Source organism: Erythrolamprus reginae, chromosome 3 (assembly GCF_031021105.1).
Source record: "Erythrolamprus reginae isolate rEryReg1 chromosome 3, rEryReg1.hap1, whole genome shotgun sequence".
Classification (NCBI taxonomy): domain Eukaryota; kingdom Metazoa; phylum Chordata; class Lepidosauria; order Squamata; family Dipsadidae; genus Erythrolamprus; species Erythrolamprus reginae.
The window spans coordinates 202,325,772-202,353,578 of record NC_091952.1 but is presented as its reverse complement, the minus strand read 5'-3'; the positions used below and the strand labels follow the sequence as shown (position 1 = coordinate 202,353,578).

Genomic DNA, 27,807 nt, shown 5'->3' with positions numbered 1-27,807 from the left:
ATATGCACAATTTATTTTGTATATTTTATTTATTTTTTAATGGAAATTACTGATTGGACCTCTTTGATGAGCCAGTGGATTGTTTTCTTTGCCATGCATGATATTCTCAGGAGTTTTTCCAACCCCGAAGTTAAAAAATGTTTTCTACATCTCTCCAACTTTCACTTCCATACAGTATCACAGGAAACCCATGGCTTCCACTATTTTTTTAATTTTTTTTAAAAAAATTATTTATTTGTCAAAACATGTCCAAGATAGCAGGAATTGGTATCAATATAAACAAAAGCGAAGAAGGTACAGGTAAATTTGTACTTTTCTGATCAAACCCATGAATAGAATAGAATAGAAACAGAATTCTTTATTGGCCAAGTGTGATTGGACACACAAGGCTTTGGCTGCTCTACCAAGTATTTATTTATTTGTTTGTTTTGTCAAGTAGGTATTGGTGGTATACAAAGATACAACAATGCTTATATACATACTAGCAAAACAGAAACACTAGGACAAGGGACGGAAGGCACGCTGGTACATTTACGCACGCCCTTATGCACATACTACCGTGTTTCCCCGATAGTAAGACACCCCCGATTGTTAGACGTATCGGGGGTCTCAGGGGGGTTGGCTAATATAAGCCGTACCCCGAAAGTAAGACATATGTCTTACTTTCGGGGAAACACGGGGGTATTGCCGCCTCCCGCCCACTTCTGCGCCGCCCCCCCTCCATACGTCACCGCCGCCTCCGTCTGATTCAAATGTTGCTGTTCCTGCTGCTTCCGCTGCTCCCGCCGGCGTCTCAAGCAGATGCCGTGTTGCCCGTCCCGGCTAAGCCGGCCGGACGTTGTCCGTCGTCGGGGAACAAGCAGCGAAGCAGCCCGGCGAAGGCTTCTCCTGCCGAAAGGCACCCGCCAGAGACCGGTAAGCTTCGGAGACGCTGGGTGGGCGGACACGTGTCAAGGCCGATGTGTGCACCGGAGGCGGCTGCCACGTCATGGCGGGGCCCGGACAGGGCGGGCAGGCGGGGATGCGGATATGTCTCCGTGTGTTTGTGTGTGGGGGGAGGGTGCTTCGGGCTCTTTGTCCCCGCCGGTGGGTAAAAATGACCCAGATTTTTCAAGATTTTTTAAAATACTACTTTTTACCGGACACGGGTGTTGCGGGTTCGGGTAGGTGGGTTGGCCGGGTGGGTCTTATTTTTCCCAATATAAGACATACCCCGAAAGTAAGACATAGTGGGGCTTTTGGGGATAAAAAGAAAGTAAGACACTGTCTTACTTTCGGGGAAACACGGTAGCAGGCAGCATATTTCCCGACTACCAACTTAATGGTAATACTTGATATTTACAGATTTTATATTTTTAACGGAAATACTTCAAACATGTATCACTACCATATCTTCATAGCAACCCTACCAAGAAAACACAGACAAAAGGGAAATAGAATTCTTTATTGGCCAAGTGTGATTGGACACACAAGGAATTTATCTTTGGTGCATATGCTCTCAGTGCTCATAAAGAAAATGCATTTGTTAAGAATCCTGAGGTACAACACTTAACGATTGTCATAGGGGTCAAATAAGAATAGTATAGAAATAGAATTGGCCAAGTGTGTTTGCACACACAAGGAATTTGTCTTTGGTGCATGTGCTCTCAGTGTACATAAGAGAAAAAGATATAAGCAATGAGGAAACAATATTAATAAAAATAATAAAACATATATCATGAAAATAATAATCAATATTAATAAAAAAATAAAAAGTGCATTCTGAAGGACCCCCCCCCCGCAAGATTAACATTTGAGCAAAGCCATTTGAAATTCAATTTAAGTTGGGGGGAGAGAGAACACAAGGCCTGTCTCATTGAAGTAACTGGCTGCGAGGCGAAGCTAGTATATAAATTCTTCTGCTTGAGCAGGAGGCTGGACTAGAAGCCCTCCAAGGTCCCTTCCAGCTCATTCATGCTACGGAAGCCCGTTGTAAAGACTTACTTTGGAGCAGCTACACCCAAAGGACTCTGAGCTCGGGGGAACGGAACCAATTAAGAGGCGTCCGAAGAGCTGGGCGTGTTCGCGGGGCAGGGACGAAGGGGAGCGCGTGCCGGTGGCGTGAGAGCCAGAGGGCGTTACCTCACGAGAAAAAGGCCGGCTGTTGTCGGAGCGAAGGCGGAGCCGACCGCCTTTCGGCTGCCAGCTTCCACTCCGGAGAGGAAGGAGATTTAAAGTCGTCACGGGGGCCTCCCTTCGGAGGCTTTTCCTTACGACCAAGCAACGCCTCCGCGTAGAAAACCCGTAAGAGGCGAAGGGACGGCTCTTCCGGCTCCCCAGCCATACTGCCTGCCTGCCGACTTCAGTCGGCGTAGCCTCGCCGGGGATTCTTAGAGCTGACTTGCAAAGCGAGCGAGGTTGAGCGGGAGGCTGCAGCAGTTTCTCTGGAGATGCGCGATCAGCTTACGCCACGGGGCCACCGCTGTGGGAGGCTCTGCGGCCTGGGTGTCTCTGTCGTCTTTTTGTTACTAGCCTTTCTGCCCGGCTGGGTAAGTGAGCGAGAAAGGACGAATCTAGAGACGGCACAAATGCCGGTCCGGGAATAATAAAAGCTGACGGAGGGAGAGCAAAAATGGCTTGGGCTTTTCTCAGGCGGGGGTGGGGGGAGGCAGCGTAAGGGAGCTTCGTGCCCCCTGGACGGGGTTGGTCTCGCCCCGCCACAAACTCATTCTGCACCCACCCTGTTTGGGCGGGAGAAGGAGTTCCCTCACGTGTCGGGGAGGCAAGTGGATGAGGTGGATACGCCTGGCAGCTAGGACTCCTGGTCCTTATAAAACGCAGGCTGGCCAAAGGCATCAATGACTCTTAACGGCTGAGAATAGGCCAAGCGTCTGAAGTGTTTGCTCGAAAATAAGACTCATTCAACTCTCCCAGTTTATTGGAGTCGCGCCTTTTCCCGGGTGAACACCTTGGCTACTTGAAGCTATTTGGACTTCAACTCCCAGAATTCCCCAGCCAGCGAATGCTGGCTGGGGAATTCTGGGAGTTGAAGTCCAGATATCTTCAAGTGGCCACAGTTGGGAAACACTGGTATAGATATTATACTATACTGTATATCTATCCGTTTCTATCTCTATCTCCTAGTCTCCCTTAATTTTCAAAACCAGCAAAAATGTGACTATATATATATATATATATATACACACACACACATACATGCATACATACATATATACAAATACCTGTATACCCACACCCACCAATACACATATATATCGCCTATGTAAATTAAATTTCTATGCCACCCTTCTCAAATATACACATATATACAAATACTGTATATACATATACAGATAGAGAGAGAGAGTCCGCATTTGATGTGAAGGAATCTTTTTCGGAGTGGCAATTCCTGAAGATTCTGGCTTTAAAAACTTGTGTCTTGGCAATTGGCACATAACTGAAAATTAGGCAGATTTTTAAAAATAAGCTGGGCTTTTAAGGAATTGAATGAAAAGCAAAAAGGCTGCTAGCTTGATCTCAAGGGTTAGGGTTAATAAAAAAGAGAGGGATGCCGTTTTTTATGAGAGTTTTAACTATGGCTGGTTGTAAATGATCTGCAAAGCAGAGATTGTGAAATGCTGCATATGTGGAATTTAGCAGTTATATTGAGTTGGAGAACAATGGAACTAGCGATCTAGTGGTTTATTGGAGTAGCAGTTTATTGCAATTTACTACTGACATAATTCAGTAGTATGCATGGCATAATAATACATTGCAGCTTTAACTCGGTTTACAAACTAAAACCTACAAAGGGAATGCAAAAACAGGAATAAAGTGGAGAGAGAGGAAGGCTAAGTGTTCCTGTATCAACTGCATCTGCTTAGAATACCTTATTTATTTAAAATAGGAAACAAGGGAAAAAGCCGCCCAAAGTCCCTTTGGAGTTGGGAGGCCTACAAATCCAAATACTGTAAATAAATTAAATATTAAGGGAAGTTGGCTGCGTGTCACAAAGAGGTTCTTAGAATCAGTTTCAGTTATTTTATATGAGGTGTGGAGAAAGGTTTCCATGATCACTTGCCTGATTTTTTTAAATTTTATTTTTTTGCAGAGACTGTTTACTATTGACAGTTGACTTTTAAAAGTGACAATAGACTCATTGTATCCACTTCCATTTTTTAAAAGTATTGAAGTACTGTATTCACAATATGAGATATTGAATCTCCCATAAAGACATTTTATTTATTTAAAAACAGTTTAAAAATGCAACAGATGAATGGATGAATTGTAAATATCCAACTATGTAAGAGTAATATTCTTCCATCATATAAACATGGGAGGTCATTTGGGGAAAGTAACTTCCAAGATGTCACTTTGAAAAGTATCTAAGTAGGAAGGTAGATGGTCTGATAGTGTTTGTGCTTAATTTAAAACCAATATCAGCTTTAGTACACTAGTGCTTAGGATAAACTTTCTATGATATTCCAATATATTTTACATTTATGAGAATTTAAACATAGTGTATCTTCTGCATTTGGCTGTCATTAAATGCACAATGACTAGTTTTCCAAAGACGACCACAATTGAACCCAAAATTTCTTTTAAGTTAGATATTTGGTAAATGAATTTTGCCTGATTTATGACTTTTCTTGCCACAATTGTTAACTGAATCACTGAAGTTGATAAATTAGTAATCTAATTGTTAAGTGAATCTGACTTCCCCATTGGCTTTCCTTGTCAGAAGGTTGGAAAAGTTGATCAGATGATCATGGGGTTGCTGCCACGGTCATAAATATGAACCAGTTGCCAAGCATCTGAATTTTGATCACATAATGGGATGCTGCAAAGGTTGTAACTGTGAAAAATGCTCATAAATCATATTTTTCAATGCTGTTGCCACTTTGGTTTGGATATTCTAGCAACAATAATTTTAGTTTAAGGTGCTGTTTACAGATATTTTTGCTTCAAAAATGTTATTTATTTATATTTCATATTTATATTTCATATTTCTTAACTGCCCATCTCCCTCATATTTCACAGTCTCCAGAAAAGGAACGTGGGTTTAACAGGTTTTACACTTTGTTACAGGTATAATCCATAATGTAGCTCTTTCCCTTTCATGATGTTATACTTCAGAACTATTTGGGCTGATAATGAAGGTGCTTTTCTCCCACTTTCTTGCTTATGGAAAAGATATTCACGTGCTGGAAGATAGCAGGATTGTGGCTTTGGGATTTTCATGAGCTGTACCCCGTAATCATCACAATTATGACAAATCATGGCTTGAACTATCTTGCTTTGCATGGAATGAGTCTCTCTCATATATTAGTTTAATCTTTTAAGTTGTGTTACTGAAATGAATTTTTGCACGACATTCTAATTTTTTGAGTTTCACATGTAAATGTTAGAGTGAAAGATATACCAGTAGTTTTTTCTCATTAGTCCCTTGTTGAAACTTTAAAGTTCTTTATGTGGTTCATTTCTAAGAGGTATACCCAGTAAAGTTGATTTCTGTGGGGGTCTTCATTACAAATTACAGTATGGTTGTAATTTGTATAGGAGTAAAACAGATTTTCTATATGTTGATGGAGAAGAAAAGGAGGAACAGCTGGAACAGATAGTAACAATGCTTTTATAGAACTGGTAATATTTAATTGAAAATTCCTTTTACTGAAAAAAGAAGTGCATATGATAAGGTATATTCATGGTTATATGGACCCATTGGATGTTTAGCTACCATTTTCAATGCACAAACTAGTATTGTATTTAATCAATGGTACTTTGTTCTGCACAGTTTTCTCCACCTACCTCTTCTGCTTTTTATATGAACTGTTTATTTTGTGGGATTTCTTTGTATAGGAACATTGAGTGGGTGAAGGGGTTTTCTGTGGGCAGTGCATTTGGGGAAATGACTCAATAGATACTTGGGAATCATAGTTTAAAGCCTAGGCCTACTTTTTACCAGCTCAGTTGTAATAGGATGATACTGTATTTTACCGGAAAATAGGGGAAAGAATATGCTTACCAGATAATCATCTGGCTAGCATCCTTAGTCTGGTCAGCTTCAGCATATTATTTTATCCCCTGATTAGGGCTTTAAAAAAAACCCTTACTCTGAGAGTAAAAATGAAAGTGCTTGCAAACCAGTAAGAGCTGGGAACATCATTAGCACCTGGAAAGAAACATTCTGAGCAAGTAGAGCAATGAAAAAAACCCTGCAAAGACTTAGGCCTTGGAAAACATTCTTTGCAAAGAGTAACAATGAAAGAGCTTGCTAGCCAGTAAGAGCTGAGAACATTGCTAGCACCTGGTTAGGGTTGGAAAAAACATTTGGAGCAAGTATAGAATGAAAAAAAACCCTACAAAGACAGGGTTTGGAAAACATTCTTAGCAGAGAGTAACAATGAAAGAATTTGCAAGCCAGTAAAAGCTGGGAACATCATTAGCACCTAATTAGGGCTGGAAAGAAACTTATTCAGAGCAAGTTAGAACAATGAAAAATCCCCTGCAAAGATATAGGGCTTAGAAACATTCTTCACAGAGAGTAACAATGAAAGAGCCTGAAAGGTAAGAGCTGGGAAGATCGTTAGCAGCTAGTTAGGGTGGGTGGGGAAGCAACGTTCAGCGTATAAGATGCACCCAAATTATCAGCCTCTTTTAGGGAGGAAAAGGGTTCATCTTATACTCCAGAAAATACGGTAACTGTTTATAGTAAAATTTGATATAATGGCCTTGAGGAAAGACAAGTACAGGTGGACCTTATTTAATTAGCCCTTGTTCAGTAACTGCTTGAACTTGTGCTGGGCTGAATAAGTAGTAGTTACACTCAGTCCTTGACATTCTGTATCATGATCTGAGCATTAGGCAGCCAGCCCAGATTTCAGACCTTTGTAGCATCCTGAGGTCATGTGATCAAGTTTTATAGTCTTTTTTGTTGGTTTCACAGAATTATTTATTTTATTTTATTTTATTTATTCAATTTTTTTATGCCGCCCTTCTCCTTAGACTCAGGGCAGCTCACAACATGTTAGCAATAGCACTTTTTAACAGAGCCAGCATATTGTCCCCACAATCCGGGTCCTCATTTTACCCACCTCGGAAGGATGGAAGGCTGAGTCAACCTTGAGCCGGTGATGAGATTTGAACCACTGACCTACAGATCTACAGTCAGCTTCAGTGGATGCAGTACAGCACTCTACCTGCTGCGCCACCCTGGCTCAATTGGGAATATATGGCAGAAAGTCAGAAATCGCAATCATGTGAAGTCCTTGTTTAATTACACTTGTGGTCCTCGCTTAACAACAGTAACTAGGAATTGGTAGAATTGCCACCACTAACAGTGCAGTCACATATTATTATCATGATATCCACATTTACAACTATATGTATTAGAGATGGAAATTCTACCATTTAGTGTCCTTTACCTATCTGCATTTTGATTTTTAATTATTTTGAATGCATAATGTCTTACTTCCACCATTATCAGAATTATCATAGTTCTTTAAACTTGGGAGGAAACGATATATGTCCCTGCTGCTTGGGCTTCAGATATCCAGGAAGTCACAGATAGTCCCTGCAGAGGGGGATCTGACGTAATGGACTAGAGTGAAGCTATACTTTTCTAGGTAGGAGGGGCTACATTCCAAAAAGAGGGATGAGATAAGAGGCAGCATAACCTGAAACTCAAGGATAACTACTTCCTAGAATATCCCAATTATATCCATTAGAGTGAGAGTAATAAAGGTTTAGTCCGGCAAAATTCTGTCTTGTGTGTAAGCAGATAAAGGAATGAACTCTGATGAATTGTTCTACATTGTTTTTGAGCTTAGTCTGACACAAAAAATATTTTGATGCTGGATGAGGTTGGACTGTTCCAGAAAGACCCTATGTACTATCCTGGGGTACTTCTGTTCAATGAGCAGATGCCAGTTGTAGCTAGGTGGGCCTTTGAGCAACTTCATATTGTGTGCCAGTGGACTTTTTCTGAATTGGGAGGATCTAATCCCTGTCACTGGTGCTGTCACCTGGGATGGATTACTATCACATATTCTTGAAGCTGCATGTGGTTCAGAATGCAGCAATGTAGGCAGTTATTTGCACTTCTTGATCACCACACATTGCAACTCTGCTCTGCCAGCTGCATGGGTTGTCAGGTAGCTTTGAGGTTTAATTCAAGGTCTGGTTATGATCTATAAAGTTCTGCATAGCATGCATCCAGTTTCCTGGTTAAACCTAGCTATCCCAGCAGTTCAGCAAAAGAGGCATGTTATGGATTAATGTATCAAGGAATGCCATATGATGGGGTCTGTTATTAATCTATCAACAACTCCAATAGATGGTTGAATATGAATATACTAGCAAATATGTAGTTGAATAATTTGCCAAGCATTTATTTCAAAGAAAGACTAAAGCAAGTTTACAATAACATCTACCTGTCTCTGAAAGATGAATAGGCAGAGTCTTATTTTCTGTTTTGAAAAATAGTGAAGTAAACATAATTTCCAAATTTTTGAGTTGTCAACATTAAATTGCTGATTCCTGAAACTAATCTCTCATCTCTCCCAACTAAGCCACATAAGAAACATGAATAAATAAAACCATTCCACTTTATTCTGAGACCATATTAATAAAATCTTGCAAGTCTGAAAGTACAAACTTCCAGCTGCCATTTTTAATTGCTTGATCCGATTAGGGAGAGATCTTCCTATGTTCTTCTCTTTGACTTTTAAGCCTCTATAGTGCTGGAATTTCTTAGTGTTTCCCCATCTGTGTACTAACAAAGTCTGACCTTGCTTACCTTTTGTGAGATGAACCATAGTCAGTTGAGCACTGCCTTAGCAAACATGATAAAGGTGTGAAGACCCAAAGAAATATAAATTAAATTCTAAGAAGATTTTATGTACATTCACAATTTTGGTTAGCATCCTGGCTGCAGAGCATGGGAATATCTGGCTTTGACTAGTCCTAGAATATTTGATAACTGCATGTCTTACAGTTGTGGCATTTAAACAGGAGCGAGAGGAATCATGGGCTTCCCTAGGTATGCCCATATTACACCAACACTCCGCAGTCTGCATTGGTTGCCGATCAGTTTCCGGTCACAATTCAAAGTGTTGGTTATGACCTATAAAGCCCTTCATGGCATCGGACCAGAATATTTCCGGGGCCGCCTTCTGCCGCCCGAATCCCAGCGACCGGTTAGGTCCCACAGAGTTGGCCTTCTCCGGGTCCCGTTGATGAAACAATGTCGTCTGGCGGGATCCATGGAAAGAGCCTTCTCTGTGGCGGCCCCGACCCTCTGGAACCAGCTCCCCCCTGAGATTAGGGTTGCCCCCACGCTCCTTGCCTTTCATAAACGTCTTAAAACTCACCTCTGCTGTCAGACATGGGGCAATTGAGACATCTTCCCCAGGCCTATATAATTTATGTATGGTATGTTTGTGTGTATGTTTTGTTTTTAAATAAGGAGTTTTAGATATTTTAAAAATATATTAGATTTGTCATTGTACATTGTTTTTATTATTGCTGTGAGCCGCCCCGAGTCTCCGGAGAGGGGCGGCATACAAATCTAATAAATAATAATAATAATTTCTGGAAAAAATATGAAGTAATTAAAATGCATCAAAAGAAAATATATGGAAAAACCAACCCTTCCACACTGTTCAGATATCTAGTGGAAAACCACAGAATAGATTGCTATTTTATGATTATAAAGCTTATATTCAGAAATTGAAGATTAATTTTTTTTTCAAAAAGATCAGAATGTCTTTATATACAATGTAACCTTACATGATATATTAGTATAATGTTTCTTCCTTGGATGCTTTGCAGATATAATGGTGAAATAGTAAACAAGGGAGCTAACTCTCATATAAGTGGTCTTTGTAAGAATCCAATCAAGTTGAGTGTATATCAGTGGTGGGGGGTGCTGCCGGTTTGGACTGGTTCTTTAGAACCGATAGCGCTGACTCCAAGCCCCGAGAGAACCAGTTTTATGTGTCCGGGAAATGGGCCCACCCACCTGGACAACCAATTGTACAATTTGCAGGTATCATACTGCATCTAACCCAAGAGGATTTGTCTACCCCTCCCCCTGTTCTGATCCCTCTCCTTCCCCAAACTCTGAAATCTGCTGGATATTATTCATTTATAATCTCTTTTACAAGGAAGCAAACTTATGGTCAATTTTTGTTTTCTTCTTGATCTGGTGAGGAGTTACAAGGAGCTGATCCATACGATAGCTCCAGTTTTCACTATGGTTGTTGGCCCAAAGATAGCTGAGCTTTCTTCAGTCTGCCATGTTCGCCAGAAATACCCATGATTTGTGCAATCCTTAAATACACTTTGAAATTCCAATATGCATTTTTGCTGAGTTAAGAGACCTGAGATTCAAAGAGTATTGGCTGCCTAAATGCTGAGTTAAAGTTTCAGTGATGAGCGTAATCACTGTATCAGCTTTTCAGATTTTGTAATTTTCTCTTAGCTTGTTGTAGTTTAAAGAGCCCTGTGCTCTGTCACACTAAGACAAGCAAAACAAGTTCATGATAGCTTTTTCCTCCCAACCCATTTGGGCAAAATATTGTTATCAAGCAATAAGGTGATGTGAAATTTTAGGATGTCTTCCTTTGAGAAATCTTTGCATGGTACTTTTTTCTCTCGTTATACAATAGCAGGGCATTTTAAATACAGAACTTTCCAATTCCCCTTAATAAATTGAAACTCCCTGTATTTATCCAACTCCCTTAGAAAGTAACCTGTGTTTCTCCAGTATGTTTAGAAAGAGGAGATAAAGCTGAGAGGTTGAAACCTGAACAAATGAACAAAAAGTGAAAAAGAAATAGAGATTTTTTTTAAAGGGAAACACTGAGTTCGGGAAAAGAAATCGGGTGTATTCAAAGTATGCTGTGGGGTGGTTTGTTTGTTTTTCTGACTAAGGGAGGGATATTTGCTTGTTTGTGGACAGCTGTTGCATCATGTGGTTTGAAGAGAAGGGGTAATAGCAGCAGAGTCATTGAGTAGAGAGAGCTATATTCCTTAGCCGTGAGCTCAATCCCAGGTAGCACTTGAGAACCTGGTCTTTTTGAAAGTAGCTGCATCTCAGCCAGCACTATTTAAAAAGAAGGCAAACTTTGGGGATTCACAACTAAAACAAGCATAGAAAGTTGGGAGTTTTGTGAGAAACTTGAATAGGAGAGATGGCCTTCGCTTCCGTGGAGTTTAGTGATTATTTAAGAAAGGCAGAGCTCCAATTCTGTTAATGGGTAATATAAGGATATCTTTTCTCATTACCTCAGTTTGGTTTACCTGTCTGGTTCTATCTGTTGCTACATACTCAGGGGTGGGCTACTGCCCGGATGGGGGGGGGGGATGCAGCAGGGTAGTGAAAATGGAGCCCCACCCCAGAGCACCCAAATTGCACTGAAATATGTTGAAAGAAAATGCAGGGTGTCCTGCATAAGCCACGCCAACAGTGTAGTAGTAAATATTTTGGTAGCCCTTCACTGTATGAACTTGATATTCCCACAAATTTATCAGCACCCATTGGGAGTGGGCGAGATAGAAGTTGAATTAATAAATAATAAATAAGCAAATAAATAAAGGGGCATGAACAAGTCCTAGCACTACAAGTGTCTACAAAGGTCAACAGCTATTTGGGCACTTGGAACCACACGCGCATTGGAGCTGATTATTATTATTATTATTATTATTATTATTATTATTATTATTATTTATTAAATTTGTATGCCGCCCCTCTGCATAGACTCGGGGCGGCTCACAACAATAGTGGCAAAACAATGTAATACAAATCTAATAATTTAAACTAAAAACCCATAATTTAAAAACATGCACACAACACACCATACATAAACAATATAGGCCTGGGGAAGTTATTTCCGTTTCCCCATGCCTGACGGCAGAGGTGGGTTTTAAGGAGTTTACGAAAGGCCAGGAGCTGATATAGGGCAGTGCCCCGCATACCCTCAGATATGGCTCCATGTGCCACGCCACAGGTTCGCCATCATAACTTACAACCCATAACTTACATCCAACTTGCGGATACACATTTAATGTTTTATACTATAACTGGAAATATAACCTTTTCTCCTGTGAGCACTCTACCAGATATTTTCTATTTGTCTAAGATTTCAAACTCATAACCCATGTATGTAGGTATCCAGCCGATTTCAAAAGTTTTTTTCATCCCACCTTTATTTTTTTATATAAATAACTCAAGGCAGCTAATTAATATTCCTTCCTTCTTCTACTTTTCATGCAACAACATCCTATAAAGTGAGTTGGCTGAGAGAGAGTATGACTGGTCCAAAGTAATCCAGCCAGTTTTTCATGCCTAAAGCTGAACGAGAATGCTCCTGGTTTCTAGTGTGGAGTCTTAACCACTGGACCAAACTGGCTCTTTTGGTGCAGCGGGTGGTTAATTTTGTTTTTTCTTCTGTTCAGTCATGTGTGATATTTTGACATTACTTGGACAAGTCCCTGCAATTTTCTTTGCAAGTTTTTTCAAGGATGGTTTGCCATTCCCTCCTTCCTAAGGCTGAGAGAAAATGACTGGCCCAAAGTCACCCAGATGGCTTTGTGCCTCATGTGGGACTAAAACTTTGGACCAGTCATACTCTCTCTTAGCCAACTCACTTTATAGGATGTTGTTGCATAAGAAGTAGAAGAAGGAAGGAATATCAATTAGCTGTCTTGAGTTATTTATTTAAAAAATAAAGGTGGGATGAAAAAAACTTTTGAAATCAGGTTTCTAGCCCGATGCCTTAACTATTATGCCAAACTGACTGTACCAGTCTTGGAAGATAATTGATTTTATTTTATTGGATTTGTATGCCGCCCCTCTCCGTAGACTCGGGGCGGCTAACAACAGTAGTAACGGAAAGTATACAGCTTACTGATCTTTAAGCTGACAAATAAGTGGCACAAACTTTGGCATCAGAAGGGCAATCTCAAGGGATACTTGCTGCTGTCTCTGCTGCAATTCCTCCTTGTTGTAACTCTAGAATGGGAAGCATGCCTTTGTCCATGTGTAGAGCAGGCTGAGGTGCAACTAATATTTTAAGCCCTGCGGTAAGGTGCTGGGAGCCATCAGTCAACCACACAGACACATAGTCTGCATTTCATTCTAGAACTGTAATAAAAGGTAGTGGCGGTAGATGACGGGGTTAGTTGTGATGGCATCTCAGTGCCAAGTTAGAAGTGCAGCCATCCCTTAGCGCAAGGGTATCACACTCAAGGCCCAGATCTGGCCTGCAAGACCGCCTTGGAATTAGCGAAGGACCGGTCCACAGTTCTTCTGCCAGTACCAGTCTTGGAAGATAATTGATTTTATTTTATTGGATTTGTATGCCGCCCCTCTCCGTAGACTCGGGGCGGCTAACAACAGTAGTAACGGAAAGTATACAGCTTACTGATCTTTAAGCTGACAAATAAGTGGCACAAACTTTGGCATCAGAAGGGCAATCTCAAGGGATACTTGCTGCTGTCTCTGCTGCAATTCCTCCTTGTTGTAACTCTAGAATGGGAAGCATGCCTTTGTCCATGTGTAGAGCAGGCTGAGGTGCAACTAATATTTTAAGCCCTGCGGTAAGGTGCTGGGAGCCATCAGTCAACCACACAGACACGTAGTCTGCATTTCATTCTAGAACTGTAATAAAAGGTAGTGGCGGTAGATGACGGGGTTAGTTGTGATGGCATCTCAGTGCCAAGTTAGAAGTGCAGCCATCCCTTAGCGCAAGGGTATCACACTCAAGGCCCAGATCTGGCCTGCAAGACCGCCTTGGAATTAGCGAAGGACCGGTCCACAGTTCTTCTGCCAGTGAAAATGAGTTTGTGAAGGCCACCTGTGGCACTCCCGAGTTCTGTTTCCACTGGCAGAGGATTGCAGGAGGTCATCCAGGTTTAAAATATAGCTCGCAAAGTCCACACATTCCCATCCCCCCCGAGCTCCATTTTCACTGGCAGAAGGTTGCATGAGCCCATCGCAGCTTAAGACAGCTCGGGAGCACATTTTCGCTGGCAGAGCGCTCAGGTCACCACAGGCACCCTCCAACACAAGTGCTGGCCATACCCAGCCCTGAGGTCAGACAATCCTGATGGGGCCCTCAATGAAATTGAGTTTGACACCCCTGCCTTAGCATGTCCTGACCAGACACAGGGCCAGATCTCTTGCCTTAAGGTCATAGCAAGAAGGATTAGTGCAAGGGAAACATATCCCAGCCCAGGCTATAATATTTTTTTATTTATTTTATTTATTAGATTTGTATGCCGCCCCTCTCCATAGACTCTTTCAATGTCTGAGAGTCTGTCAGGTATTGTCCATACTTATTTTCCAGATCACCAGAAGGTATGGCAATAAATAATGGACAGAAATGAATCAACGAAAGAAACACCCCGGGATTAAGGAGAAGCTTCCTAACAGGGAAGGCAATTAACCAGTGGAATAATTTGCTGTTGGCAGTTATGGGTGCTTCATCACTGGAACTTTTTAAAAAGAGACTGGACAGTCATTTGTCTGAAATGGTAGGGCTACGATGGCAAACCTGAGCCACTTTGGAGGGCATGCCCTATTTCAGCTCTAGTGTGCATCCGCGTGTTGACCAGCTGATTTTTGGCCTTGGGAAAGGCTATTTCGCCCTCCGGACGCTTCAGGAAAGCTTTCCTGAACTCCGGAGTGCAAAAAACAGCACAACAGGCAAACCAGAAGTCCATTTTTCCAAACTTCCGATTTGCCCATTTGTTCACGTCCCAGGTACAGTGAGGCCTGTGCACATGCGTAGGGAGGGGGGGATTGTGAGCATGTGCAGGAGCAACATGGGGGTGCGCATGTGTGTGGGGAGAGAAGGGGTGTGGGCACGTGCACGCATCCTAGCACACACACACACACACACACACACACCCTTTGGGCACGCAAACCAAAAAAGGTTTGCCATCACTGGTATAGGGGCATGATGGCGAACCTATGACACACGTGCCACGGGTGGCACGTGGAGCCATATCTGACGGCACATGAGCTTTTGCCCTAGCTCAGCTCCAGCGCACATGTATGTGCTGATCAGCTGATTTTCGGCTCACAGAGGTTCTGGAAGGGCATTTTCAGCCTCTCCACGCTCCAAGAAAGCCTCTGGACCCAGGGGAGGGCGAAAAATGGGTCTACCAAGTCCGATGGAAGTCAGGAAATGAGTCAGGCCTCCAGGGGACAGGGGAGGCAGTTTCACCCTCCAAGAACGAAAGCCTCTGGAAGTCAGCAAACGGGGAAGTGGGGGATGGGGGTCATGCGTGGGGACAGGGCAGCCCAGAGAGGTTGTGCGTGCGTGCTCATGGAGGTAGGGCACATGGGGGGTGCGATAGCATGCCTGCGCTTGCTTTCAGCACCCAAGGAAAAAAAGGTTCACCATTACTGGTATAGGGTCTACTGCTTGAGCAAGAGGTTGGACCAGAAAACCTCCAAGGTCTCTTCCATGCTCTATTCTGATTGATTGGCCATGTAGAAGAAAATCCCAAATGGGGATTTTGAAAGCTTTTTGTTGAGAAAAATGGAAAAGAAAGAACATTTTTACCCCACTTTGACCTCCTGTATTAAAAAAACAGGGTGAATACAAAAAACCAGGAAGCAGTGGTAGGATTTGGCCTGCATTAGGTTTTTCATGCAAGAATCATCCAACAGATATTTACCTTTAATGTTATAGAATAGAATAGAACATAATTTTATTGGCCAAGTGTGATTGGACTCACAAGGAATTTGTCTTGGTGCATATGCTCTCAGCGTACATAAAATAAAATATACATTTGTCAAGAATCAACCCTGTCTGCAGTTGCACACATTACTATAGGCCAGTGATGGCGAACCTATGGCACGAGTGCCAGAGGTGGCACGCGGAGCCATATCTGCTGTCATATGAGTTGTTGCCCTAGCTCAGTTCCAAAGTGCATGTGTGTGCTGGTCAGTTGATTTTTTGCTCACACAGAGGCTCTGGGGAGGGTGTTTTTGCTTCCAGAGAGCCTCCAGGGGGATGGGAGAGGGTGTTTTTACCCTCCGCCAGCTCCAGGGAAGCCTTTTGAGCCTGGGGAGGGTGAAACACGAGCCTACTGGGCCCACAAGAAATTGGGAAACAGATAGTTTCCAGCCTCCAGAGGGCCTCCAGGAGACAGGGAAAGCTGTTTTCACCCTCCCCAGGCATTGAATTATGGGTGTGGGCACTTGAGCATGTGTGATAGTGCACACACACGCTCTTTTGGCACCCAATGAAAAAAAAGGTTCGCCATCACTGCCATAGGCCAAGTAGACACAGGAAAACAATGAAAAATATAAGAAAGTTGTTCTATAAAGTATTTTAAAAATATATTTAAGTTAATGGTATAACACAATGCTTTTTTCTTCATTTCTGATTCACCCTAAATTTTTGCATCAGTACATAAAATGGCTTCTCCTCAGGTATTCCTCAAGGTTATTTGAGTTTGAGATCCTTTCTGTGTTAAATATTGGTGCAGAAGTTAAACATGTACCGTTTGTTCCATGTTCTTAATGCCACATAATTGTCTGATTTTGAAATTCAGAGAATTTTCACAATTATTCTGTGATGTAGCATATTGGAACCCTATTACACAATTACACTAAATAATAAAAATAAATCAAACAAGTAGAAATAAATAGATGAAATAGAAATAGATTTCTAATATCTACTGTTTAGCCAGGTTAGCTTTGTATTTTCATTTATGAAATAATCCGACATGTTACTTTTTTATAGGCTTGATAAATCTGCTTTTTGACCAATCAATATGTATCTGTTTCTTAAGTGTTTTTTTTTTAACTTATCTGTAGGCATTCTCAGACTCTTGCATATGGTACGGCCAATGTGACATTTCTGCTGGAAAGGGATGGTATAATTGTCAATATAATGGTTCAGCAATACCACTACCAAAGGATGGGTATGATTTACTGCAAGTAAGTCTTGATGAATTATATTTTTATCAAAATAAATCTTTTGAAAATGAGATAAATGTTTGGTTATTTTTTCTAATTAAAATGCTTAAATGTGTTTTAGTACAAGTAATCGGCATGCAAATAGGCTAATAATGGTCTTAATTAATTAGGTTAGTTTTCTGCGTTTGGTGTGATATAGTTTTGGAACTTAGTCTTAAGAATGTATCATTCTATCTTTGAGAATGAGAAATGTTCCAGGACTAGCCCTTGGTTTACCATTCATTCATTCATTCATCCAGTTACAATGATTCTAATAAAACTATATTTACAAATAGTCCTCAAATTACAGCTGTCATCTCATGTGACATCACATTTTATAGCTGCATCACTTACCAGTGGCAATCCCAGTTCTCACAACTTGAAGACTACCCATTGGCACATCTGGATTTAAGATTATATTGTGAATGCTCAGTCAAGTGGCTTAGTTATAAAGTGTAAATTTATCTGAAGACAAATGAGTTGTGTTCCTTCTCATTATCCATTGAAGACTACCAAGTGATTTTATCACTTTTCAGGTTTACCACATTTCTACCGCATTGCTTGAAAATATATCACTTTCCTCCTTAAAATTAAAAGTTTGTTAAAAACAAACAAACATTCTTCTCCTCCAATAGGTGAGATAAAAACGTTGGCACATTTCCATAGCAAAGGAACTTACCTGTAGACATATTTGTGCCAAACAGCATAATATGTTTTGATTTACCTACATAGGTAGAAAATCTCATGCCTTAACAGTTTTATTTATAAAATGACTGTTGCCACATTGTAAGCTGGAAACACAGTGGATATAAAAAGTCTACGCAACATGGTTAAAATGCCAAGTTTTTGAGATGTAAAACAATCTGACAAAGATAAATCTGAGCTTTATATTTGTTTGATCAGAATAAATTTATTTATTTATTGATAGGTATGTATTTAACATTTGTTTAAATGTTGTACTGAATACATATACTGTAGTACATCATAGTTTTGCAACCAGGCTTTTGTAAGTTTTTAATTGTTATTTTCCCTCTAGAAGATTTCAGTTTGTTTCTCAATTGAGTTAGGTAGTTTACATGTTATATTAGAGATGGAAAAAATTCTGAGGTTATTAATTTTGGTTTGATTTTTCTTTATCTGATACTGAAGTAGAAGAATCAGGTTGTTTTGTCATTTTAGAAATATGTCTTTAAATACTCATTTTTTTCTTCAGGAACTCTGTCCGGGGTTTTTCTTTGAGAATGTTAGCCTTTGCTGTGACGTACAGCAACTTCAGACTTTGAAAAATAAACTGCAACTACCTTTTCAGTTTCTTTCCAGGTATGTGGAGATATAGGGAGATTGACTAGATTGACTATACTTTTTACTCTTCATACTAAATCACTTCTAGTAAGATGAATTATATGAAGTGCTTGTGTAATAGGTGTGTTCTTGATTACTTTTTGATTTTGTAGTACATTGCATGAGTATGTATTTTGGTTTTACTATGCATAAAACCCCCATAAAATAGCCTCTGAAACCATAGATTGTATACATTTGCTCTATTACCGGTATATGAAAATTACCGTATTTTTGGACTATAAGAAAGCACCGGTGTATATGACGCACCAAGATTTCAAAGAGGTAAGTAAGGGGGCTGGAGGCTTAGGGAAGGTAAAATTGCCCCCGTTTTTGCAAAAACAGCCCATTTTTTCATGGGGGTGCGCACAGCGTTTGGGAAGCCTGCAGAGTTCTCCTGGGGGCTGTGGGAAGGCAAAAACACCTCATTTTTTGCCTGTTTTTTTTTTTTAGCAAAAATTGGGGCGTTTTTGCCTCCCCCCCAGCCCTACAAACACTCTGTAGGCCTCCCAAATTCTCTGTGCATCCAACTTTTGCGAAAAACAGACCCTCTTTTCACAAAAATGGGATGTGGGAGCAGAGTTTTGGTTGGCCAAATATGGCTGTATTCAATGTTAAAATGCACCAATATGTCCACCCTCTTTCGGTTTGTGTGTGTGTGCACCTTATACTCTAAAAAATACGGCAATCAGCATGAAAAAACAGTGATTAAAATTTATGAACAAATATACTTGTCTAATACAGTATTTTGTTACTATGATGAACTCTGTATTGTTCACTATGAAATATTTGTAGTCTTTAGGTAAATTATAGCTGTAAGATTTATTGGCAATTTTTGAAATTACACATTCCAGAAGTTTATTATTAATTTAAATTTAAACATTTGTACAAAATTACTTTCCTTTCTTCAGAGAGAATATATGTGAGCTTTATTTTATAAACACATACTACAACTTCAGTGTTACCTCTCCTCAGGTGTCCATCATGTTTTCATAATTTAGTAAATCTGTTTTGTGAGCTAAGCTGTAGCCCTCATCAGTCTGAATTTTTGAATGTTACTCAAACAAAGCCGTATACCGATCCAATTACAAAAGAGAACAAATCCGACGTCATAGAGCTGCAATATTATATTGGAAAAAAATTTGCTGATGGTAAGAAAATATAAATAATATAGTACAGTTACATTTTTTCATTGTCTAGATTTATAAAGAATTCTATAATTCTATAAAATTATCTGTGCATTTATATATAAACACATTTATAATTCAGGTTTAAAAAATGCGATCTTAATCTTCTTGGCTATTGAATTAATTATTTTGTTCTTTGCATCAACCCCGAATTTTTAATTTAAATTGGGAAGTTGCTGGTTTTAAATCAGGTTATTTAAATCAGACCCCACTAACATTTCCTAACAGTGGTGGAAATCAGTGTTCCCTCTAATTTTTGGGGGGGGGGGGGGGGGGCGGAAAAGTATAGTGTGAGCGGTAGTCCCTTCGGGACTGGCCGGCACAGAAATAATAAATAAACAAACAAACAAATAAATAAAAAACCCACCCTGTTTTGCCTCAGAGAATTTCAAAATAAAATACTGTACTGTGTGTCTATAACAGTGAGCTCATAATAGGGCAACTCTATCAATATCAAAATGCCACTTATATAGTTGAGCTAGTTTCAAACTAGATTTTGATTTTCTTTCTCTCTTCCTTACTCCCATTCTTTTTCTTTCTCTTTTCCTTCCTCTCTTTTTTCTATCTGTTTCTCTCTCTTCCTCTCTTCCTCTCTCTCTTCTTCCCTCTCACTCTTTCCCTCTTGGCTTCTGGGCAGGTTTGGAAAACTCTGAGTTAATGATGATTTTTAAGTGAGCCATAGCTCACTGCTCAGCTTAGAGGGAACTATGGTGGAAATGTGACTGTTGAAACATTTATTTTATCTTGGTCTGTCAAATCAGGAGCAAAATTAGCAAAGAAATATACACACAGAGATACATGAGTCCTCAAGTTACAGTGGCAATTGACACTGGAATTTCCATTGATATATGATGTCATGAAGTATGATGTTCTGTTGAGCAGATTGCTTAGCACAGGCAATCCCTGCAGTCCTTGTTTCTGTTGTTAAGTGAGGATCATGAGTTGTTAAGTGGCCACCTGCTTGCAGCTTAATGCAAGCTTCCAGTAACCGAAGTCATTAGGCAGAAGCTAGAAGAAAGTTGGGAGTTCCAGAAGACACGTAACACACTGGCAGGGAGATGAGTGGCTGCTGCCAGGTGGGAGGGGGAGCGTAGGAGTGTATTGGTAGCCAGAGAGGCATGGTGCAATTGCAGCAGGGTTTGAGGTTTTTGCTGTTGATGGGAAAGGATGCACAAGGATGTGCCAGTAAGGGAGGTACGGTGTGAACCTGCTGTGAGTTGGGATTGCTGCTGCTGTGTGGAAATATGCACCAGTGGCTGGAGAAAGAGATGTTGAGAAAAACCTATATGAAAACTTACTACCTTCCTTGCTGGTTTCCTGTTGGCTTTGTTGTAGGAAACTGGCAGGAAGGTTTGCAAACTGCAACTCTGTGACTACAGAATGCTGCACCTGTTGTAAATGTGAGCCACTTGCCAAGTGGTCTGATCGCAATCATGATATTAGGGGAGTAGTAGGACGACCAAAACTTTGAGGACCAGTCATAACCAACCTTCATTCAATACTGTCATAATTTCCAACAAACCCTGAACTAATGTTTAACTAGTTGTATGCTGGTAGTCCTAGATTTACAATAGTTTATTTAGTGGCCATTTGAAATTAGAAAGGCATTGAAAAAAGTGATATGACCGTTTTTCACACTTAACAATCATTGTAGCACCCCCATACACATTATCAAAATTCAGATGCTTGGTAATTGACTCATAAGTCTCATATAATATCTCTGTAGAATTCTGTTTTTCATCATTCAGTATTGTGAAAAAGCCATTGAAATGATTGAAACTACAATTATTTGTAGTTCATTGAGATGTGTAGAAAGACATTGTGTGGGAGGTGAAGAAAATAGTGAGAGGATTTGCCTAACTGGTTAAGCTTGAAATGTTAAAAATCTCTTACCTATCTTAATGCAATCTCAGGGTTGTTTTATTGCTATGGTTTTTTATATTATTTATTATTTTATCGTAAAAGATAAAATACAAAACAGTAAAACGAAGAAAATGAAACAAAAGCATACATTCAACCCTAACAGCAACAAAAAAAGAAAAAAAGTGTGCAAAAAAAGAGGAAAAGGTGATCAATTAAATTTAACTTAACATTTAGGATACACCCTTAGTTAGGCGCTAAAAGAAAAGAAAAATCAGTATAAATTCTCCTCTTTAATATGTATGTATGTATGTATGTATGTATGTATGTATGTATGTATGTAACAAGAAAGAAGAAAAAGGAGTCAACGGGTTGAGCTAAACATTACACTAATCTTCAAATCCCTTTGTTAACCATCTACTATGTACTATTTAGCACATAGGAAGTCCACAAACAGTTTCCAGCCTCTTATAACTAAAGCTGTCTAGTCCATTATCTCTAATCAAAGCGGTTAATTTTACCATCTCTGCTATTTCAGTCAGTTTCAAAATCTATTGTTCAACAGTCAGCATCCCTTTTTCTCCCCAGTGTTTGGCAAGAACAGTCTTCGCAGTGGTCACCATGTGAAAGACTAGCATCCCAAATTGTTTTTCAATTGGCTTGTCCATCATACCTAAAAGAAAAGCTTCAGGTTTCATTAATATATTTATTTTAAACATTTTTTTGTATTGCCATATGTTTTACCAGTATGTTTTCACATATTTGCAAGACCACCCCATATGATAAAAACTGAACCTGGTTTTGACTACATTTTCAGTGCTTTTTAGAAATTCCTTGATACATTTTCTGAGATCAAGTACAATGGTACATTATGTTAAACGTTTTATTTCAAACTGTAATTTAATTTAAAATTTATTCCATTTGTCCACACTTTCTCCCATTTATCTAGCATTACATTATAACCCCCTCCCCATTGCCCATTTTACCATATACTCATTAATGTATTCATCTTCTAGGTCAGTGATGGAAAACCTTTTTTCCCTTGGGTGCCGGAAGAGTGTGTGCATGCACGAGTGCCCACACCCATAATTCAATGCCTGCGGAGGGCAAAAACAGCTCCCCCCCCCCCGGGAGGCCCTCTGGAGGCCGGAAACAGACTTTTTCCCAACTTCTGATGGACCCATTAGGCTCGTGTTTCGCACTTCCCAGGTTCCAAAGGCTTCCCTGGAGTCGGGGGAGGGTAGAATCGCCTTCCTCCATTTCCCCAGACGCCAAAAACACTCCCAGAGCCACTGTGAGACAAAAATCAGCTGGCTGGCACACACATGCACATTGGAGCTGAACTAGGGCAACGGCTTGCGTTCCAGCAGATATGGCTCTGTGTGCCACCTGTGGCACCCGTGCCATAGGTTCGCAATCTAGGTTCATCTTGAGTAATATTTTATATATTTTAGAAATCAAGCAGAGATGACTACTCTAAAAAAAAAAATAGCATATCAACTTGTAACGTTTGTGTTAAAATTGTACTTCCAGATATGTATAACGCCTGCAAAGATGTGGAGGCTCCATCAAGCAATATTAAGGCATTAGGCATATTGTGTGGGAAGGATGCTAAAGACTGTAATGCCACCAATTGGATTCAGTATATGTTTAGCACAAGTAATGGCCAGGCTCCCTTCAATATCATTCCAATATTTTCAGGTAGGTACTATGGACATTTTAATATGTTTTTAGTTTTTGTACAGTTTAGTAGGTGCTAACATTTTATTGTGATATAAATAGTTGGATGATGTCACTTGGAACATTTTAGTATGGGAGCAATTATATTCTACTTGAAGTTTAACATTATTGAAAAATACTGCTCGTATATTGCTGCACTGTCCTTTATATATTGTATTTTTCGGGGTATAAGACGCATCTTTTTACCTCCCCAAAAGGGGGCGAAAATGTGGGTGTGTCTTATACACCGAATATAGCCCCACCCACCCAGCCATCCCCACCCTTTGGCCTTTGTCTCCCAGCAATTTACTTCCTTGCAGCAAAAGAAAAGAGCCTGTTAGACAAGCAACTTATTATCAGGTTCCCGACTCTCAACTGACTAAAGTGCAAGGCAGGCCACTTGCTAAAATGAAAGTGATACTAAAGTGCAGCTTTAACTGCAAGGAAGCAAATTAGCTGAGGCAGAGGCAGAATTTTATTTTCTTGTGCTAATCAGTTGCTGAATCTGGATGCAAGGAGGTAAGTAATAACTATAAATGTCTATAGAGTGTTCAAATTGTTAGACTTCTTTTTAAAAGACTGCTTTATTATTGTTCTAGATAGACAGCTTAACAAAATGAAGCAGCTCTTTAAAATAAATGCTTGATCTGAAGAGGAGGTCCAGTGCTGTTGTATCTTCTTTTAAATAATAGAGAATAATGTATACTTCCAGAAAGCCACATCAGTTTTAAAGTTCTGTAAAAGTATAATCTGAAATGTAATAGTGTCCTGTTTTGGTATTATGATAAGGCAGCTGAGTTGAACCCTCATGTTTAAAGTAGATCTATTAAAATAATTGAGAGGAGTTAGTGTGATTACATTTAAGAAAACTTTCTGGCATTAATATACTGTACTGCTATAATGTATATTTCTCCAGTTCTTTGCTATTTCTATGGGTCAGGCACACATGCGCAGAAATACACAGCAAACAGTGTATATCATCTGTGCTGGTTGCTAAATTGTTGGGAGGGGAGGCCTTTTTTCTTTGTTTCCCCCAAAACTAAGGTGTATCTTATACTCCAGAAAATACGGAAGTGGTGAGTGCTCCAGGGGCTTATCAGTCCATTCCCCTCCCCTTATTTAGATTGGCTTGAGGAGCAGGTAGTATACTTTCTCTTGGAAAAAAAGATTGATCTCTTCATAAAATAGCTAAATTCTTAGGACTTGTTTATTGCCTTTTATATCATTTTATTTCATTTTTAAAATATGTGAATCTTGTGGCTTATGCATAATATATATTAAATTATTTTAATGACACAAAACTAAATTTGATAAACTATAAAAATATTCTTATGAGTTAATTTAAAGAGCAATAGATGATATCTACACAGTTAATGCTACATTCTTGTTTCATAAATCTTATCCTCTTCCTTGTTAGATGTACCTATCCATGGAATGATTCCTATGACCAATGCTACCAAAGGCTGCAATGAGTCTATGGATGATATCACAGGACCTTGTAGTTGTCAAGATTGTTCCGTTGTCTGTGGCCCAAAACCAGTGCCACCAACACCTCCTGCCCCTTGGCTTTTGCTTGGTTTGGATGCCATGTGTGTTATTATGTGGATCTCTTACACAGCATTTCTTCTTATTTTCTTTGCAGTGATTTGTAGTGTTTGGTGTTACAGGTAAATAACCATGTAAAGCACTTTACATTGAAAATAGTCCAAAACTGTTTATATATTATTAAATCAATTATGCTTGCTCACTGTTTAGCATCATTTTTAGAAAGTTAAATAGTCATTTCATATTCTCTACAATGAAATACAAAATATGGAGATGGGCATTCTCTAGATCTGAAAACTAAATAAAGTAAAAATAAAATGTTACATATGTAACTACCTAATTTATTAACATAATCAGATTTGGCAAAATCATATGGGATGAGGAATATACTTTTTGTTAGTGATGATTTAAACAAAATGTTGGCCTTGATCAATGGGGATAAATGAATGGTATGCTTCCAGCTTTATTACTAGTGATTCTAAACTACAGAACCACCAGAAAATGGGCTGAATAAACATAATTTAGAATCATGGGATTTAGAATCATGGGATTTCCCCTCCTCCTTTCTAATTGCTTGCTGAAAAAAGAGGATGGTTGGGTTGAATGGCCTTAATAAATAAAGCATGTAACATACAATCAGTTTTGTTATAAACTGATGTTTTGTAAAGCTGTCTATGCTAGACAGTTTCCCATCATGATAGATCTTCCTTTTTAATACCAAGTCATCTAAAAAGGTGGCACTTCAGAAAACAAGAAAGAAAGGCATACAAAGGCCTTCTCAGTTATCTTTCAGCTGGACTGTCTCTTCTCCACTCTTCATTTCAGAATATTTTTGCTGAAAAATATTCTTAGATCTCTTCGAGTGCCCCAAGTTTCAATAATGTTCAAGTTTGTGGACTACGGGGAATGTTCCAAAAACTTTATTTCCTCTTATTACTTCATGGTTGATTTGGCGACATGTTTTATTTATTTTCAGGTATCTTGCTGAAATATACAATATACAACTTTTCAGGTCCACATTTAATAAGTGTGATAAGAGATGCCTATACTTTTTTATACAATTATACTTGGTCAAATAGCCAATAGTTTATTTACAGTATGACGTAAATCTATGTATAAATGCTTACTTGTGCTACATTGTCTGTGTTTATATGATTTATAGGAAGAGGTATTTTGTTTCTGAATATACACCCATTGATGGCAATATTGCATATTCTGTTAACTCACATCAAAATACTGGTAAGTTCTAAAATATAAAGGAACTAATATTTGTGCTTTCTTCTAGAAATAATGTCCACAAATGTTAATTTGTTAATATTGCATGCTTTATTATGAGACATATTTGTCTGAACTGTTTTGGATTTCATTATAATTTATTCGCTATCAGTGACAAATAATTAGAGGGTAAAACTGTTTTCTTCTTTCCAACTCCATTTTACCAATGTAAAAAAGCCTATACTCCCTAATTATTTATATTGTCTCCAGTCTCACAGCATTAATTCTGTTGTCAAATGGTAGCCCTTTCACACCCTTTTCACATGAAAACTTTAACATAGTTCTTCCCCCCCCTCAAAATCTGAAAACATTCAAATTTTCATAAACATATGTTGAACACAGAATTCTGAATTGTTCGTTCTGATTGTGTCAAATCAAATACTTCTGTGGTGATTTTCTTTACAGTAAAATAGAAAAATAATTTGATACCAACAATTCATAGTTTCAAAAATTACAGAACAATAAAAATATATGTAGTTTAAAAAAAATATACAGTTGTATGTTATTTGGTATTTGTGATTGTGTCATTGCAGGAGAAGCTACTTGGTGTGAAAGATTTGGTGAGAAATTTGAGAATGCTTTAAGAGTTACGTTTACATCATGGGGAGCTTTTTGTGTGCGGAATCCACGACCTGTTATTCTGTTCTCATTGGTTATCATTGCCATGTGCTCCTCAGGCTTGGCATTTCTCAAAATAACTACAAATCCTGTAGATCTGTGGTCAGCCCCAAATAGCCAAGCTCGGAGAGAGAAGGAATACTTTGATACTAATTTTGGACCTTTCTTCCGTACTGAACAACTCATTATTCAGGCGGTGAATACTACTCCAGAGATCTGGAAACCATATCTTCCGGGGCCAGAGGTTTCTTTTGGACCGCCACTTAAAAAACCTATCTTGCATCAGGTAATATAAGAACTGATATATACTGTAGATCAGTGATTTTCAACCTTTTTTGAGGTGCGGCACATTTTTTACATATACAAAATTATGGGGCACATTGAGCGGGGGGGCTACAAAAAGTTTGGACAAAAAAATTATCTCTCTCTCTTCCTCCCTTTCGCTCTATTTCTCTCCCTTTTTCTCTCTCTTCCTTCCTTCCCCTCTCTGTCCATCCCTCTTTCTTTCTCTCTTCTTTCCTTCCTCCCTTTTTTGCTCTCTTTCTATCTCTCCCTCCTTCCCTGCCTCTCTTTCTCTCGCTTTCTTTCTCTCTCTTTCTCTCTTGCTTTCTTTCTCTCTATTTCTCTCTTGCTTGCTTTCTCTCTCTTTCTCTCTTGCTTGCTTTCTCTCTCTATTTCTCTCTTGCTTGCTTTCTCTCTCTATTTCTCTTGCTTTCTTTCTCTATTTCTCTCTTGCTTGCTTTCTCTCTTTCTTGCTTTCTTTCTCTCTCTATTTCTCTCTTGCTTGCTTTCTCTCTGTGTCTTGCTTTCTTTCTCTCTCTCTGTCTTTCTCTCTCTTGCTGAGCTTCGCGGCACACCTGACCATGTCTCGCGGCACATTGGTTGAAAAACACTGCTGTAGATATTCAATTAGTGTCGGTACAGGTTAACTGCATAGTCTTCTGTTTCATCAGCAGAATTTCTAGTGAACATTTAGGTTAGATCCTATGCAAAAGCTGATTATTATTATTTTGACTGTACTATGATAGCTTTGGGGTGAGATTGCTTGCTTGTGGAAAACAAAAGACATAAACACTAAAATGGGTCATAGATTATCTTTCAAATTAAAGAATAGGATCAGTGTGTGTGTGTAGCAACTTTTTTGCTAGAAAACTCACTAAATTTTATGTTCACACAATAAAGCACACATAAACGCACACATACTGACACTTTCTTTTTCAATACTATGATGCTATATTTTATATATATTTGTCAGTTAAATCAATTCTGGTTTGTTTTTTTTTAAAGTACAGTACTGTTTTCCAAATT

General features: G+C 39.3%; 1 protein-coding gene across 1 annotated transcript in view; it reads left to right on the top strand.

The window, feature by feature from the left end:
- The first annotated feature begins 1,857 nt into the window (after nucleotides 1–1,857).
- NPC1 (NPC intracellular cholesterol transporter 1) overlaps nucleotides 1,858–27,807 on the top strand; it is a 45,606-nt gene continuing 19,656 nt past the window's right edge. Inside the window, exons 1-8 of the mRNA XM_070747637.1 lie at nucleotides 1,858–2,528; nucleotides 16,817–16,939; nucleotides 18,171–18,277; nucleotides 19,271–19,446; nucleotides 22,876–23,043; nucleotides 24,479–24,728; nucleotides 25,769–25,845; nucleotides 26,415–26,785. Coding sequence (XP_070603738.1) covers nucleotides 2,430–2,528; nucleotides 16,817–16,939; nucleotides 18,171–18,277; nucleotides 19,271–19,446; nucleotides 22,876–23,043; nucleotides 24,479–24,728; nucleotides 25,769–25,845; nucleotides 26,415–26,785 — 1,371 coding nt within the window. The 5' untranslated portion in view covers nucleotides 1,858–2,429. The remainder of the gene's footprint in view (nucleotides 2,529–16,816; nucleotides 16,940–18,170; nucleotides 18,278–19,270; nucleotides 19,447–22,875; nucleotides 23,044–24,478; nucleotides 24,729–25,768; nucleotides 25,846–26,414; nucleotides 26,786–27,807) is intronic.